General features: G+C 52.1%; 1 protein-coding gene across 1 annotated transcript in view; it reads right to left on the bottom strand.

Moving 5' to 3' along the window:
* The window catches only part of myom1a (myomesin 1a (skelemin)), a 34,727-nt gene that overhangs the window by 12,993 nt on the left and 5,057 nt on the right, over positions 1-16,677 (bottom strand). Inside the window, 25 exon segments of the mRNA XM_064345761.1 lie at positions 277-421; positions 588-724; positions 1,649-1,693; positions 1,840-1,946; positions 2,111-2,267; positions 2,682-2,796; positions 2,988-3,172; positions 3,760-3,886; positions 4,578-4,774; positions 5,961-6,082; positions 6,505-6,679; positions 6,945-7,128; positions 7,521-7,645; positions 7,902-7,958; positions 8,635-8,825; positions 9,617-9,758; positions 10,990-11,010; positions 11,227-11,373; positions 11,837-11,998; positions 12,206-12,244; positions 12,510-12,598; positions 13,189-13,281; positions 14,441-14,598; positions 14,888-15,062; positions 15,469-15,606. Coding sequence (XP_064201831.1) covers positions 277-421; positions 588-724; positions 1,649-1,693; positions 1,840-1,946; positions 2,111-2,267; positions 2,682-2,796; positions 2,988-3,172; positions 3,760-3,886; positions 4,578-4,774; positions 5,961-6,082; positions 6,505-6,679; positions 6,945-7,128; positions 7,521-7,645; positions 7,902-7,958; positions 8,635-8,825; positions 9,617-9,758; positions 10,990-11,010; positions 11,227-11,373; positions 11,837-11,998; positions 12,206-12,244; positions 12,510-12,598; positions 13,189-13,281; positions 14,441-14,598; positions 14,888-15,062; positions 15,469-15,606 — 3,233 coding nt within the window.

Raw genomic sequence — 16,677 nt, 5'->3', positions numbered from 1 at the left:
GTTACTGCTCCACTGAGGAGCAGGAGAGTGAATAACTGGAGAGAAAATGCACAGCTTATCGAGTCTCAAAATGGGTGGTGCTTTCATGTGCCGTCAGTGTAGTGGTTTAGACTGTGAAGTGTTTTGATTGGTTTAAATAACCCACAGACTGAAGGCTCATGGCTTCTCCAATCAGAGTAACACTCATGAAGCCTGCTTTCTGGTATGCAGGACTATCAACTGAGAGACTGAACTGTGATTGGTGGAGACTCATGGGAAGGGCAGGGCTTAACATACCATCTCCAATCAGCACCACGCTAGAGCAGCCGGTGGCCTTCCCATCCACCATTTGGAAGGTGAAGGTTCCCTCATCCTGGACCTCCAGCGAGTCCATGAACATCTCGATGATGCCCGTCTTCTTATCGAAGTTCATGGTGTATTTCTGAAAGACACACACACACACATACAGAGCAAGCTATAGTGTGGAAAGCCCATGTTTGCCTATAAGTGTGTGTGTGTGTGTGTAGGTGTGTGATTGTGTGGGCACGTGTGTGTATGTGTGTGTGTGGACACGTGTGTGTAGCCGTGCGCGAGTCTCAGCTGCGTACCTCTCCCTGGGCGATGATGTTGTTGTTGAACACGTACTCCACCTCACAGTTGGGGGTGAACTTCTCCATCTGCATCCAGAAGCGCACGCGGCCCTTCTCCTGCAGCTCCACGGCCAGCTCAGAGGTGAAGGGGATGGCTGGAGAGCACGCGGAGGACCACACGTTCAGCTCAGTGCTAACCGCTAACCGGCACGTTCAGCCCAGTGCTAACCGCTAACCGGCACGTTCAGCTCAGTGCTAACCGCTAACCGGCACGTTCAGCCCAGCGCTAACCGCTAACCGGCACGTTCAGCTCAGCGCTAACCGCTAACCGGCACGTTCAGCTCAGCGCTAACCGCTAACCGGCACGTTCAGCCCAGCGCTAACCGCTAACCGGCACGTTCAGCCCAGCGCTAACCGCTAACCGGCACGTTCAGCCCAGCGCTAACCGACACGTTCAGCCCAGCGCTAACCGCTAACCGGCACGTTCAGCCCAGCGCTAACCGCTAACCGGCACGTTCAGCCCAGCGCTAACCGGCACGTTCAGCCCAGCGCTAACCGCTAACCGGCACGTTCAGCCCAGCGCTAACCGCTAACCGGCACGTTCAGCCCAGCGCTAACCGCTAACCGGCGCGTTGAGCCCAGTGCTAACTGCTAACCAGCACATTCAGCTCAGCGCTAACCGCTAATGGCAATTTTCAAATGGAAAATTCTGATGTTCTCAACCGAAAGTTTTCAGCTCATCATAAGCATTAAGTTGAAATGAGCTACTAGCCTCGACGGAACACTTACTGCAACTGACCACAGTCAGAGAAAGGGATGGATAGAGAAAGATATACTAGGATATTGGCATTCTAATGAAGCATTTTGAAATAGAATTTAAGAGAGAGGGTGAGAGAGGGAGAGCAAGGAAAGAGGAAGGAGAGAAAAAGAGAAGTGAGATAGAGAGAGAGGGGGAGAGAGAAAGGGAAAGAGAGAGATGAGAGAAAGAGGGAGAGAATAAGAGAGAAAGAGAGAGGAGAGAGGAAAGAGGGGGAGAGAGAGAGAGATGAGAGGTGAGAGAGAGAGAAAGGGATACTCACTGGGGAACTTGTGGTCATGGCTGATGTCCAGCAGGCGTTTCAGTCCTATGAGGGAGGAGGAGTTCAGTGAGTGACAGATTGACTGACAGACAGCCACTCACTCACACACACACACACTCACTCACTCACTCACATAATCACACACTCGCACACACTCACGCACACACACACACACACACACAGAGCCTCACCCTCCTCTGTGAGTGTGTAGCTGGAGGAGACCCCATCAGTGTTTGTGACCACACAGGAGTAAATGGCCAGATCCTCCAGGGAGGGGTCGGTGAAGATGGCCCGTGACCTGACATGAGAAAAATAGTTCTTGTCACATTTAACTTTACAAGTTATTGACATTAAGCTATTATAAGATATTAACATTCCCATAAGCACAGCTTTGGGGGATTCAGAGCCTGTGTTCAGTTAAGGGTTGTTCGCAAAACACCTGGAGAAAAACACCCGACTTACCTGCCCCCTGAGGTCTCAATCTTGAGGCGGGAGGCGTCGACGGACTCCACGTAGTTCTTGGACCAGACGAACTGCGATTCGGCTGACATTTCGGAACACTCGAAGATCATGGAGATCACGCCGTCATCGTCCACGTCCACGTAGATCTCGTGGGTCCCTGGAGAGCGAGCCACACACGCCTCATTAGAGCCGGACATTTCAAATATGCCATTCGCTAAAATTTCATATTGATCATTTCATTTTTATGTGGCTCCACCCGTAAAATGACCCACATTTCCACCATTTTGATTGCACTTGTTCAAAATGTATCAATGCATTTTTTGAGAAGTACAAAATGAGTTTTGGTGTATTTGATCCCACCCCTGAAAAAAACATTTTGCACTAGACTACTTTCCAATCTGGCTCATTTTTGCACATTTTCAGCACAAAGATCTTTAACACTCCAAGGGACTAAATCACTGGAAACCCACTTGAGGACATCAGGGTTGGTGCAGGGGGTGTGTGTGACTGTGTGTGCGTCTGAGAGTGTGTGTGTGGGCAGGGGTGTGTGTGTGTGTGGGGGGGGGGTTACCTGGGCGGGTCAGGGCCAGCACTGAGTCTGAGAGTTCTGCAGGCTCTCCCACTCCAGCCAGGTTCTGAGCACAGACCCGCATCACATAGGACACGCCCTCCTTCAGACCCTCGACCTGCAGAGAGAGAGAGAGAGACTCAGTGCACACACACACACACACACACACACACACACACACAGTTACACACACATACATACACACACACGCACATGCAGTCACACATATGTGCTCACACTCTCTCTCACACACACACACACACACAGTCAGCCCGTGACACACACAGTCACACACACACACACACACACCTTCAGGTACTTCTTGGTGGTGGCCTGCTCGTTGACTCCTCGCCACGCCTCCTCGGAAGACTCCGCCTCCCTGATGTCCACGTAGAACCCGGTGACCGCGGTACGGCCCTGGTACACCGGCGGTTCCCATAGCAACACCAGGGAGTCGCTACGCACCTCCTGCACATGCAAGCTGTGGGGGGTTCCTGCGACCAAAAAGAATGGAGGGGGGGGTCACCCCTCACACCTCAGTCAGAGCAACCATTACCCACAATGCCACTGGAGCATTCAAGATCTTAAAGCAGGGCTCCTCGATCTTATCCAGAAAGGGCTGGTGTGGGTGCAGGCTTTTGTTCCAACCAAGCAGTAACACACCTGATTTGACTAATCCTTAGCAAAGACTGCAGTATTAAATGCTTTGCTGTGTATTTCATGGCGTCACCTTGAGTATTACACTCCCCCAAAAACCTTCCTAGGGTTCTGTGATGGCTTTATGGGTGCTAATGTGTAACCGCTTGTATAACTAGAAGATTTGAGTGAGGTGTTTAAGAATCAGAGTCACACTGACTGAACACAGAAACCCTTGCAGCAGGGACAGGAACAGGACTTCACATTCAGATGTTCATTACAGCCCCATGCCTGTGCATAACACAGTTCTCAACATTTCTCTCATTTCCAATGCAGTCCACTGCTCCACAATGGCAGCGCTGCCGCCGACAGGCTCAGTTTCACATGCGAGCAGGCATTACCCATGGAAACTGGGCAGGAGTCAGAGCCGTAATGGCGGCGGTACCTGGAACGGTGATGGTGAACTCCTTGCATTCGGTGGGAGGGCAGGCCAGGGAGGACTCGCTCACTCCCGCCTGGTTGATGGCGCGCACGCTGAACTCGTAGAACACGTTCTCCTTCAGGTTCTCTGCCTGAGACGCAGACAGACAGGGGCCACAGTGTGGTATAAAGGGTAAGGCATTGGTCTTGTAATCTAAAGGTCACAGGTTCGATTCCCCAGTAAGACACTGCCGTTGTACCCTTGAGCAAGGTACTTAACCTGTATTGCTTCAGTATATACCCAGCTGCATAATGCTTCAGTATATACCCAGCTGCATAATGCTTCAGTATATACCCAGCTGCATAATGCTTCAGTATATACCCAGCTGCATAATGCTTCAGTATATACCCAGCTGCATAATGCTTCAGTATATACCCAGCTGCATAATGCTTCAGTATATACCCAGCTGCATAATGCTTCAGTATATACGCAGATGCAGTGTAAATGCTGTGTAAAAAGGTGTGCAAGTCCCTCTGGATAAGAGCGTCTGCTAAACGCCTGTAGTGTAATGACAGACAGATTTGAGCACCTTTCTTGGACTGAAATATTATCAAAATTAGACAAAGGAACAATTCTCAGGCACTTGTGCAACAGACTACAATGTGAGAAAGCTTTCTCTTCCCACAGGACAGCTTGGAGTATTAGTGGTTGGGGCCAGTTCTCATAATTTTCCTCTGTTCCTGCAAAGCATCTTTGTGGCAGTAAGCCTGTGAAAATGCGAATAAGTCTGAACAGAGCTGAGAGAATGAGAGAGAGAGAGCGCTGGGGTGGAGGGGACTCACTTTGTAGGAGCGCTCCTTGATGGCCTTGGTGTTGAGCTCGTGCCATTGACCTTTGACCCCGCCGGTGACCGTACGGTAGTCCAGGAAGTAGCCGGTGACCTCGGCTCCGCCATCGAGCGTGGACTCCTCCCAGGTCAGAACTTTGTAATCGCGAACACTCTCCTGCACCCTGATACCGTGGGGGGGCTCTGCGATCACTGTGGGGGCTCAAATGATCATTCTGCTGTGCACTGAGAGGAACACTCACAGCTAAACCAGTCAGTGGAGTGTGTGAGTGTGTGTGCGTGCGGGAGGGTGTGTGTGTGCATGTGTGTGTGTGCGGGAGGGTGTGTGTGAGTGTGTGTGCGTGCGGGAGGGTGTGTGTGAGTGTGTGTGCGTGCGGGAGGGTGTGTGTGTGCATGTGGTGTGTGCGGGAGGGTGTGTGTGAGTGTGTGCGTGCGGGAGGGTGTGTGTGAGTGTGTGTGCGTGCGGGAGGGTGTGTGTGTGCATGTGTGTGTGTGCGGGAGGGTGTGTGTGAGTGTGTGTGCGTGCGGGAGGGTGTGTGTGAGTGTGTGTGCGTGCGGGAGGGTGTGTGTGTGCATGTGTGTGTGTGCGGGAGGGTGTGTGTGAGTGTGTGTGCGTGCGGGAGGGTGTGTGAGTGTGTGTGCGTGCGGGAGGGTGTGTGTGATGTGTGTGTGTGTGCGGGAGGGTGTGTGTGAGTGTGTGTGCGTGCGGGAGGGTGTGTGTGAGTGTGTGTGCGTGTGGGAGGGTGTGTGTGTGCATGTGTGTGTGCGTGCGGGAGGGTGTGTGTGAGTGTGTGTGCGTGCGGGAGGGTGTGTGTGTGAGTGTGTGTGCGTGCGGGAGGGTGTGTGTGTGCATGTGTGTGTGTGCGCTTGAGAGTCGTCTGCTTGGAGAACCATCACTACACTGGGTTCATACCTTTCACTAGAGAAAGGAATGGAAGTTGTGTGGGAGTGGCTTATCAGTGGTGTAGGTGGGGCTTAGCAGTGGCATAGGTAGGGCTTGTCAGTGGTGTGGGTGTGGCTTGCCAGGGGTGTGGGTGTGGCTTGTCAATGGTGTGGGTGGGGCTTGCCAGGGGTGTGGGTGTGGCTTATCAGTGGTGTGGGTGGGGCTTGCCAGGAGTGTAGGTGTGGCTTATCAGTGGTATGGGTGGGGCATGTCAGTGTGTAGGTGTGGCTTATCAGTGGTGTGGGTGGGGCTTGTCAGGGTGTGGGTGGGGCTTAGCCTTGGTGTGGGTGGGGCCTGTTAGGGTGTGGGTGGGGCTTAGCCTTGGTGTGGGTGTGGCTTGTCAGTGGTGTGGGTGAGGCTTGCTAGGGGTGAGGGTGTGGCTTGTCAGGGTGTGGGTGGGGCTTAGCCTTGGTGTGGGTGGGGCTTGTCACTCACAGATGGCAGCCTTGATGAGCGCTTTCTCAGACTCCTCGGAGTTCAGGCTGTATCCCGCCACATTGACGGCCTTCACCCTGAACACGCAGGTGTCTCCGGCGTTCAGCCCATGGCACACAAACCTGAACACAGGGGGAACAGGGAACACGGCACGCCCCCAAAGGGTCTGTCAAACACGTCCCGCGCACCAGTTACCGCAAGCCTGGGGAACAGAGACTAACTCTGCAGGTCCCATTCTCATGTGCGGCACTGTCATTAAACCTGTGATACCGTTCAGAAAGGAAACAAAGCACTCCTCATTCAACAGCTAGAGCAGGGCTGCCCAACCCTGCTCCTGGAGATCTACCATCCTGTAGGTTTTCACTCCAACCCTAACAAAATTGAAATTACTGAAACTGAAATGAAGAGTCCGCCTTTCCTTTCTATGTATCTCATTCACAATTTCAATCCATTGTTCACTTGCACAAGGTTCTTCCACCGACCCGTTTGAATGTGAGGGCTTTTTTACCTGCCACTAAAATGTTCTTAAAAGGTGTTTATGTACCTGTTGCCTTTGACAGGGTTGTTGTTGCAGGGGGTCCACACGTTGGATCCCACCACGCTGTAGTCGATGTAGTACCCCAGGAACTCCTCCGTCTCCTGTGTGGAGCTCCAGGTCACCACCATCGCCGAGTCCGTCAGACGGATGGGGACCACGTGAGAGGGGGCCTGGGGCAGGTCTGCGTACACACAGATATACATACACACACGTGTACACACACACACACACACACGTGTACACACACACACACACGTGCGCGCACACACACGCACACAGACACGCACACAAACATATACACACACACACATAGTGAGAAATGTAGCCTGTGTTTTAAAAGGCATTTAGAATATACTCCAAGTGCATCTAAATAAAGAACATTTTCTCCAGCACACAGACAGACAGACACCCTGCCCTCCCTGGCCAGCAGGTGGCGCCGTGCTCACCCAGCTTGTCGCCGACGGTGATCTCGGCCGTGGCGTCGGACGGCTCGCCCACGCCGGCGGAGTTGACGCAGCGGACGCGGAAGCTGTAGCTGTTCCCCTCGGCGAGGTCGAAGAGCGCGAACCGCGGCGACCGAACCGGCATCTCCGTGTTCACCCTCTGCCACGTCTCCGTGCCCGAGATCAGCTGCAGAACAGCGGGCACGCCTCAGAGCGGGCACGCCTCAGAGCGGGCACGCCTCAGAGCGGGTACGCCTCAGAGTGGGTAAACCTCAGAGCGGGCACACCTCACAGCGGGTAAACCTCACTACCTCACCTCACTACTGTTTACTTGCTCGTCAGAGCAAGTAAACAGTAACTCTGCGCAGTCAGAACAAGTAAACAGTAACTCTGCGCAGTCAGAGCAGGTAAACAGTAACTCTGCGCAGTCAGAGCAGGTAAACCTCACTGCTGCGCAGTCAGAGCAGGTAAACAGTACCTCTGCGCAGTCGGAGCAGGTAAATGAAGCACTTCCTGCGCAGTCGGAGCAGGTAAATGAAGCACTTCCTGTGCAGTGCGCTTGGCGGCCGGGCCGCTCACCTTCTCCACGTAGTACATGAGACCCTCGTGACCTCGCTGCCCGGGCGGGTTCCAGCTCAGCACCACGTAGCTCTTGGTTGCCTCGGTAACCGCCAGGTCACTGGGTTTGCCCGGGACGACGCCAGCTGAAGAGGGGAGCACCACGTCAGTCACACAGGATGTGACATCACACCAATGACATCACACATTTCCCATTGCCGTCTGTTCTGAATAATGGCTACAACTCAGCTTTGCTGTTCTGTTTATTGCAAATATGACTCACTTCCTGTCTGTGAAGCCCAGAGGTATGTTCTCAGGTACCTATACACTGTCCACACCGCCCTGATTATTAGCATGCATTACCTGCCTATTCACAGCTAATAAACACCTGAGCCCACTCACCTGCAGGCTCCTCCTCAGTCACAATGATCTGCGCGGTCCACGGGGCCAAGGGATGACCTTCGACACAGGAAGAGATAAGATACACACATGCATAAGGACACATGGATACATTACACTGGTTGTTCGACTTGCAGAGGCTCTGTCAGGGAACAGGTTTAATGTTTATTAGCATCTCTTCCAGCTCTCAGCTGAGCTAACTCTACTGAGATATCTCTACTGTCACCGATTTCACTGAAGCTTTACATACAGCGAAGTCCATAATGTTTGGGACAAATACTTTTTTTTCTTTCTTGGTTTGGTTCTGTAATCCCCAAAGTTAAATTTGTAATCAAACAATTCACATACAAGTTGAGATTCTCAGCTTTTATTAAAGGGCATTTTTAGGCACATTTTTTTGTCCCACACATTATGGAGCTCACTGGGATCTCTAAGGAAAAAAGCAGCCCATGAACGGGGTGTGGGGACGGGACAGGGGACGGGGTTGGGACGGACAGGGTGGGGACAGGGGGACGGGTTGGGGACGGGGGACGGGACAGGGGACGGGGTTTGGGGACGGGACAGGGTTTGGGGACAGGGGGACGGGGTTTGGGGACGGGACAGGGGGACGTGGGGACGGGACAGGGGACGGTTTGGGGCGGGACAGGGGACTGGGACGGACAGGGGCGGGCTTGGGGACGTGGGCACGGACAGGGCGGGTTTGGGACGTGGGACGGACGGGCGGGTCGCAGCTCACCCGCGCGCGGTCGACGGTCCATGGCGAGCACGGGCTCGGAGGTTCGGGACGGGTGGCTGATGCCGAAGTGGTTGATGGCGCGCACGCGGAAGGAGTAGGTGCGCCCCTCCACCAGACCCGTCACCGGGAAACGGGCAAACTTCACCGGCGTATCGTTACACTGGGCCCAGTAGGAGGAGCCCATCTCACACCTAGGAGCAAACACACACACATTAGCACACACACACATGCACACACACACACATTAGCATGCATGTACACGCACGCACGCACGCACGCACACACACAAATTAGCACGCACGCACGCACACACACACACATACACACAGATTAGCATGTACACACACACACCCCCACACACATCCACACATTATTTATATTCCACCCCATGCATGTGACAGCAGTGTCTGCCGGATTTTTATGTTTTTCAGCCCCTCAGTGATTAATTTCAGTGACTGATTGGCTAAGGAGTCCACCCATGTGGTTTCCAAGACCTCAGCTGGCTGCTGATTGGAAAGGAAACCACAAAAACCTGCAGACACTGCGGCCCTCCAGGACTGGAGTTAAACCTGCAGACACTGTGGCCCTCCAGGACTGGAGTCAAACCTGCAGACACTGCGGCCCTCCGGGACTGGAGTTAAACCTGCAGACTCTACGGCCCTCCAGGACTGGAGTTAAACCTGCAGACACTGCGGCCCTCCAGGACTGGAGTTAAACCGCAGACAGCGCCTCAGGACTGAGTTAACTCAGACACTGCGGCCCTCCAGGACTGGAGTTAAACCTGCAGACACTGCGGCCCTCCAGGACTGGAGTTAAACCTGCAGACACTGCGGCCCTCCAGGACTGGAGTTAAACCTGCAGACACTGCGGCCCTCCAGGACTGGAGTTAAACCTGCAGACACTGCGGCCCTCCAGGACTGGAGTTTGGCAGCCATTGTGGAAACGGTGTTATGTAATGAGTGTCATGTGACCGCAGGCTGACCTGTCCACAAAGTAGCCCAGGATGGAGCTGGCGCCCTCTACTGCCGGGTGCTTCCATGTCACCACCACGTAGTCCTTATTCACATCGTGGCAGTGCACGTCCAGAGGGGCCACGGGGGCACCCTCTACCTCCACATCAGCATCTGAGAGCGGGGGGGGGAGAGAGAGAGAGGAGAGAGAAGAGAGAGAGAGAAGAGAGAGATGAGAGAAGCTAGTAGAGAAGAGAGAAGAAAGGTAGGGAGGGAGAGAGAGTGAGAGAGAGAGAGAGAGAGAGAGAGAGAAAGAGAGAGTGAGAGGGAGAGAGAGAACGGGGGGAGGGAGAGAGAGAGTGAGAGAGAGACACAGAGGCATTATTTCCCTGCTTACGGCTCGACCAGGAAAACGGAGCCGCCCCCGTTTCCTATTCCCACTGACAGCTCGTTAAATCGAGAAATCTGAGGCGCGGTGACAATCCGTGTGGGAAGTGATATGAGAGACACAACCACATGCACATTTTAATTCTTCATTAGAGATTTTAGAAATAAAACAATGTGCTATCAGAGACTGTGACATTTTATCAAAAACATATTTAAAGTAATGTGCAATGTCCACGACACCCACACCCCCACACACACACACGCACACATACACGCATGCACACACACACACACACACACACACACACACACACGCGGTTGTGTGGGTTCTAATTCTGGGTGTGACAGGCTCTCACACGCTGAGTTACTGCCCCATGTGTTCCCCTTTCAATCAAGCTCTGGGTCCTAAAACTGTGCTCACACACTATTTCACACCCAAATCCCCTCACCCATCCTGTGTTAACCACATAAAACCCTGAGTATGTTCCCCTGTGGGGACACCTCTGTGTCCCCCCTCAACACAGCCCTTTCACAGCTCTGTTCTTTAAGGCTCGCCCCCCCCATGTGGTCCCGGGGGGCAGATATAGGTCAGACATAGGTCAGGCCCCACAGCGTGTAACTGGATACGAGGCATGTCACTTAAAGGGCCAGCGTCCCGAAAGCACAAAGCCTTGGGCCTGTTTGTTCTGATCCCTGGATCTGTGTCCATGTCCCAGCCCTGTCCATTATGAGCTCAAAGGTAAAACTGATCCCAGACCAGAGACCATGTTCAGGAAGCATCTCATAGTAGGAGCGCTGATTTAAGATCAGTCCTCCCCTATCTATATCCCAGCCCTATCCATTAGGAGTCGAAAGGACAAAACTGATCCCAGTTCAGCGCTCTTCCTCTGAGACACTGTTGGGCTGAACGGCCTGTTCTTGCATCACGGTTCTTATGTTCTTAGGTAATGTATTTGAAATGACAGGTCAGCATAGCAAATTTGGGGCAATTCAATGAATGAAGAGGCGTTGTGTTGACCTTAAATCCAGCAATATGCCCCTCCCAGAGGGGTGGAGCCTCAGTGGATTCACCCTCTCTGTAGCCATGGTAACTGAGCGTGTGAGGTCAGCACCGTGGGGGCGGAGCCCCGGTGGATTCGCCCACGCTGTAGCCACGGTAACGGAGCATGTGAGGTCAGCACCATGGGGGCGGAGCCGTGGATCGCTCACGCTGCACGGAACGGAGCAGTGAGGCAGCACGAGGCGGCTCACGGACGAGACGTAGGCGGAGTGGAGTTGAGCCGACTGTGTGACCGCAGGGTGTACAGGCCCTCGTCCTCCTTGTTGAGGTGCGGCAGCGTCAGGCTGGCCTTCTGCCCACTCCAGTGCATCGACACCCACTTAGAGGGCTTCAGCAGGGTATCTGATTGGTGCAGAGGGGTGGGGGCGGGGTCTTAGAGATACTTAGATTCCACCATCTTGCTTGTACTACATTCAGTCTACAACTCAACCTAACACACCTGAACTACACTATGCCTGTCATACCTGTACTAGTCTCTACCTGCCATGTCTGTACTAGACTCCATCTGACATACCTCTGCTAAACTATACCTGTCATACCTGTCAGACTCCACCTTCTATACATGTACTAGACACCACCTGATATGTCTGTACTAGACTCCACTTGACATACCTGTGCTAGACTATACCTGCCATACCTGTACTACACTATTCCTGTAGTACCTGTGTTAGACTCCAGCTTCTATACCTGTACTAGACTCCTCCCACCTTCCAGGTACTAGACTCCACCTGCTGTAGTACATCTATACTAGACTCCGCCTGCCATCCCCGATGCACAGCGTAACCCGGGCAACGCTTCCACCTACTGTTGCGATACCACAGCACGTCCGGCTGGTAGCGTTTGACGGTGGGGTAAACTACCACGGTGCAGCCCAGGCTCAGCGTCTGGCCTTCCCTCCCGAAGGACACCGAAAACTTATCCATGATGTGGGCCTCAAACGTGACCCCGAACTCTGCACAGAACCCGTCTGGAGAACAGAGAGAGGGAGGGGGGAGAGAGAGAGAGAGACAGAGGGAGGGGGGGAGAGAGCGAGCGAGAGAGAGCGAGAAATAGAGAGAGAGAGATCAGTACTGCAGCCTACAGTTATTACTTGTTCCTTCAAGATTCCTCCTTACTTTGGCTTAAAATTAAAGCATCTATTAAATCTGAATCAGAAGACTGGGGTGTAACTTACGTGGTTTCGCTGGATGAAGAATCACATCTTCCTTGTATCCTTAAAATAAGAGATATTATGAGAGTTATTTTCACAACAAGGCTGTAAACACACTGAAATATACAACTCCACTGCTGCAACAAAGACTCTGCTGAGGAACTGTGTGTGGTGTGTGTGTGTATGTAAGAGTGTGTGTGCGCGAGAGTACGTGCGTGTATGTGTGCATGTGTGTTGAGTGTATGCATGTGTGCGTGTGTGTGTGTGTGTGTGAACAAGCGCATGTGTGGTTCTGAAGGAGAGGCTCGCAGAGTTAGTGTAAACTTACTTTTCACCACGACAGAGGAGACGGCTGTGATCCCGCCCCTGATGTTGAGAGCGGAGGCGCTGTACTGAGCAGTGTCCTCAAACGCACAGCTGAAACACACACACACATACATTTAAAAACAAACCAAACACACACACATATACACACACACACACACATTTAAAAACAAACCAAACACACACACACACATATACACACACACACACATTTAAAAACAAACCAAACACACACACACACTTCTCTCAGTCTGCTCAGGGCCCGGCTGTATCTCACACACATACAGCTCTACATCGTATGTAAGCTATTATACTCAAATACAGAACATGCTTCTTAATCTTAAACTAAAAACAGTTTAAATCTAACCAATACGTGCTTCTTCAATGCAAAAAAAAAAAACAAAACAGTGGTTTGCCTAGGCTGAGATATCAGAGTAATGGACGGCAGTATTTTGTGTGTGTGTTTGCCTGTACAGTATGTGTTTAATATGTAATGCTGCGAGCTTGCCTATTTTTTGTATGGTTTATATACCTCCATGCAACCTGAAAGCAAACTTACAACTCCAGCAACTTGGAGTTGTAGGTTTGTACCTGAGAAAATCACAAAAACCCTAGAGAAAACCAAAAAAACAAGCAAACAGGAAGTGAGGTCATAGCTGCAGGTGTGGGGGTGCTGGGCCTACTTTTTGATCTCCAGAGAGTGCATGTTGTAGGTGCTCTCCACGGTGTACTTCTCAGGGTGAGCTTTGGGGTCGATGCACACATTGTTCTTGTACCTGGGTGTGAACGGGAGTGCAGGGGAGAGGAGGAGGAGAAAGGAGGAGAGGTTAAGGCCTTTTTTACACTCACATCCAATACAGTCCACAAATCAGACCTCTGTGTAACTGATATATACATTCGGGCAATGTGCTGTACATTAAATTCCACAACTGGGCGTGTTTCCACAGAGATCACACTTCTCTTGTTTTTTTTGCGCTCTGCATTCTGTCCATCTCTCTCACACACACTCACCAGGTCACGCACGGTTTCTCTCTCACACACTCACCAGGTCACACGCGGTTTCTCTCTCTCACACACTCACCAGGTCACACGTGGTTTCTCTCTCACACACACTCACCAGGTCACACGTGGTTTCTCCCTCACACTCACCAGGTCACACGTGGTTTCTCCCTCACACTCACCAGGTCACACGCGTGGTTTCTCTCTCACACACTCACCAGGTCACACGTGGTTTCTCCCTCACACTCACCAGGTCACACGTGGTTTCTCTCTGACACACTCACCAGGTCACGCGTGGTTTCTCTCTCACACTCACCAGGTCACGCGTGGTTTCTCTCTCTCACACACTCACCAGGTCACGCGCGGTTTCTCTCTCTGACACACTCACCAGGTCACGCACGGTTTCTCTCTCTGACACACTCACCAGGTCACGCACGGTTTCTCTCTCTGACACACACACCAGGTCACGCACGGTTTCTCTCTCTGACACACACACAAGGTCACACATGGTTTCTCTCTCTCACACACACTCACCAGGTCACGCACGGTTTCTCTCTCACACACACACTCACCAGGTCACACGCGGTTTCTCTCTCACACACACTCACCAGGTCACACGCGGTTTCTCTCTCACACACACTCACCAGGTCACGCGCGGTTTCTCTCTCTGACACACTCACCAGGTCACGCACGGTTTCTCTCTCTCACACACACTCACCAGGTCACACGCGGTTTCTCTCTCTGACACACTCACCAGGTCACGCGCGGTTTCTCTCTCTGACACACTCACCAGGTCACGCACGGTTTCTCTCTCTGACACACTCACCAGGTCACGCACGGTTTCTCTCTCTCACACACACTCACCAGGTCACACGCGGTTTCTCTCTCTGACACACTCACCAGGTCACGCGCGGTTTCTCTCTCTGACACACTCACCAGGTCACGCGCGGTTTGGGCCAGCCCGCTACGGTGCAGTGCAGCTTCACGGTCTGGTTCTCCCACACGGTGTACGACTTGGGCTTCACTATAAATTCCGGGGTGTGAGTCAGACTGTCTTTGTTCATCTTCCTCTCAAACTCCTCCTTCTCAAGGATCTGGGGTCAGGGAGGGGAGGTCAGGGGTCGGGGGTGGAGGGGTCAGAGTGCATCTACAGTATCTGAGAAGCCTCACATGGGGAAGTCACAATGGATGTGTTCCTATTAGACTTAGAGCACTTTCCAGCAGCTTTGCCATTGACACAGGGATGATGCCACTGTGTGAAGAAAGAGTCTTACGGGACTTTCAGGAGTGCTCTGTGTGTCAGTTCTTTGGGGGAGAGGTCAGTTCTGTGTGCGAGCGGTCAGTTCTGTGTGTGTCTGTTCTGCGTGTCTGTGCTGCTCCCACCTTTCTCTTCAGGGTGATGAGGTTGGCGGACTCCCTTATCATCACCTCCCTGCTCTTCTTCTCCACCCTGTGCACCTGCTGCACCTCCATGCTCTCCGTCTGTCGGGAGAACATCTGCCTCATGGCGATCTGCCCCAGGCTCTCCTCGTGAGCCTCCTGCTGAACGAGCGCATGACTGCAGGGACAGCACAGCCGTTATTACATCATCATTATCATTATGACATCATCAGCCTGCTTCTGAACGAGCGCATGACTGTGCGGACAGCACAGCCATCATTACATCATTATCATTATGACATCATCAGCCTCCTCCTGAACGAGCGCTTGACTGCAGGGACAGTCAGCACAGCCGGTATTACATCATTATCATCATTATGACATCATCAGCCTGTAAGAGTACAGGTGTGCAGTTGCAGGTGAACACAAGGAGGACAGTAAGTGCACAGGTGTGTGCAGTTGCAAAGGTGAACATAATGAGGTCAGTAACTGCACAGGTGTGTGTAGTTGCAGGTGAACATAATGAGGTCAGTAACTGTACAGGTGTGCAGGCGCACAGGTGTGCAGGTGTGTCAGGTACAGACCGGGTCCTGAAGGCTGGCACCACGTAGCCAATGATCTCGGTGTCTTCATCCACAGCCAGGCAGAAAGGCTTGACCCTCTGGGGGAGGGCCCTCAGGGTCACCTCCTGCCCCTTCATGGAGTGCAGAGAGGCCTTCATCCTGCAGGGTACCGGCAAACAACACCCGCCTAAATCCCCCCGCCAGCACCGCTGGCAACCCCAGAAAGCCAAAGTCCTCCCCAGCATTGTGTTCCAGTCACCTGGATTTTCTAATCAGCAAAATTCTTCAGCCAGGACACTAGAACACTAATGAGTGAAATCAGCTGGCTGAATTCATGGGTGGAAGAAACACGAGACAGGACTTTTACTTTCTGACCCCTGGAGTCACGCATTTTTGGTCATCTGTCTAAAGAAAGACTCAAAGCACCAATTCAAATAAGGGAACTCTGGAGTCAGAGAGAGATTTTAGAGACTTCTAGTAAACCAGATACAGTACCTGTTCAACAAGGTGCACGTTGCCAGTTAACTTTGGAGAGCAAATTCAAACTTTGCATGCATTCTGAAAACGACAATAATATGGCTGTTATATCTCCTTTCCTTTTTTTATGTGCCTGCAGTGTGACATCAGTATTTTAACACTGGAGCATTTGCCAGAGGAGATATTTTTATTATGGGTTACTGGGGGCATTTCCAGTGCAAATATTCAGTGACATACCAAGAGAAACCAGAAGCACGAAAACAATATCATGCTATGATGAGGTTCCTCTTATTGGTGCCTCTCAAATGCATCAACAGCAACACTATAGTAAGGCTAGAGAAGCTGGTTCGTACAATTTCACATTCATTCAGTGTTAAAAAGCTCAGCTAAGCAGCATCTACAAGCACCACACACACAGCTTCAAGAGTTACAGGAAGAGAGAAAGAGTACACACACACACACACACACACACACACACACACACACACCACAGTTACCGCCCTATATCACCTTTCCCAGCTGACTTGGAAACTTTACTGAGAATAGACCTGAAGCAGCTTTTTCCACTGCACTGCATAAGAGCTGCACAAGCTCATCCCACAGGCATCCAAGCTGTGTGATCTGTCTTTCAGAATCTCCTGAGAAGCTCAAAGGAACAACAGTGAAGACATCATGATAAACTACAATGCCTGTAAAAATGAAAACACACAAGGCTCTCCAGTGACACTATAGAACAGCATGAGTGCAGACCAG

This window comes from Anguilla rostrata, chromosome 8, assembly GCF_018555375.3.
Source record: "Anguilla rostrata isolate EN2019 chromosome 8, ASM1855537v3, whole genome shotgun sequence".
In the NCBI taxonomy this organism is placed as follows: Eukaryota; Metazoa; Chordata; class Actinopteri; order Anguilliformes; family Anguillidae; genus Anguilla; species Anguilla rostrata.
This window is presented reverse-complemented; position numbering and strand designations above follow the sequence as displayed.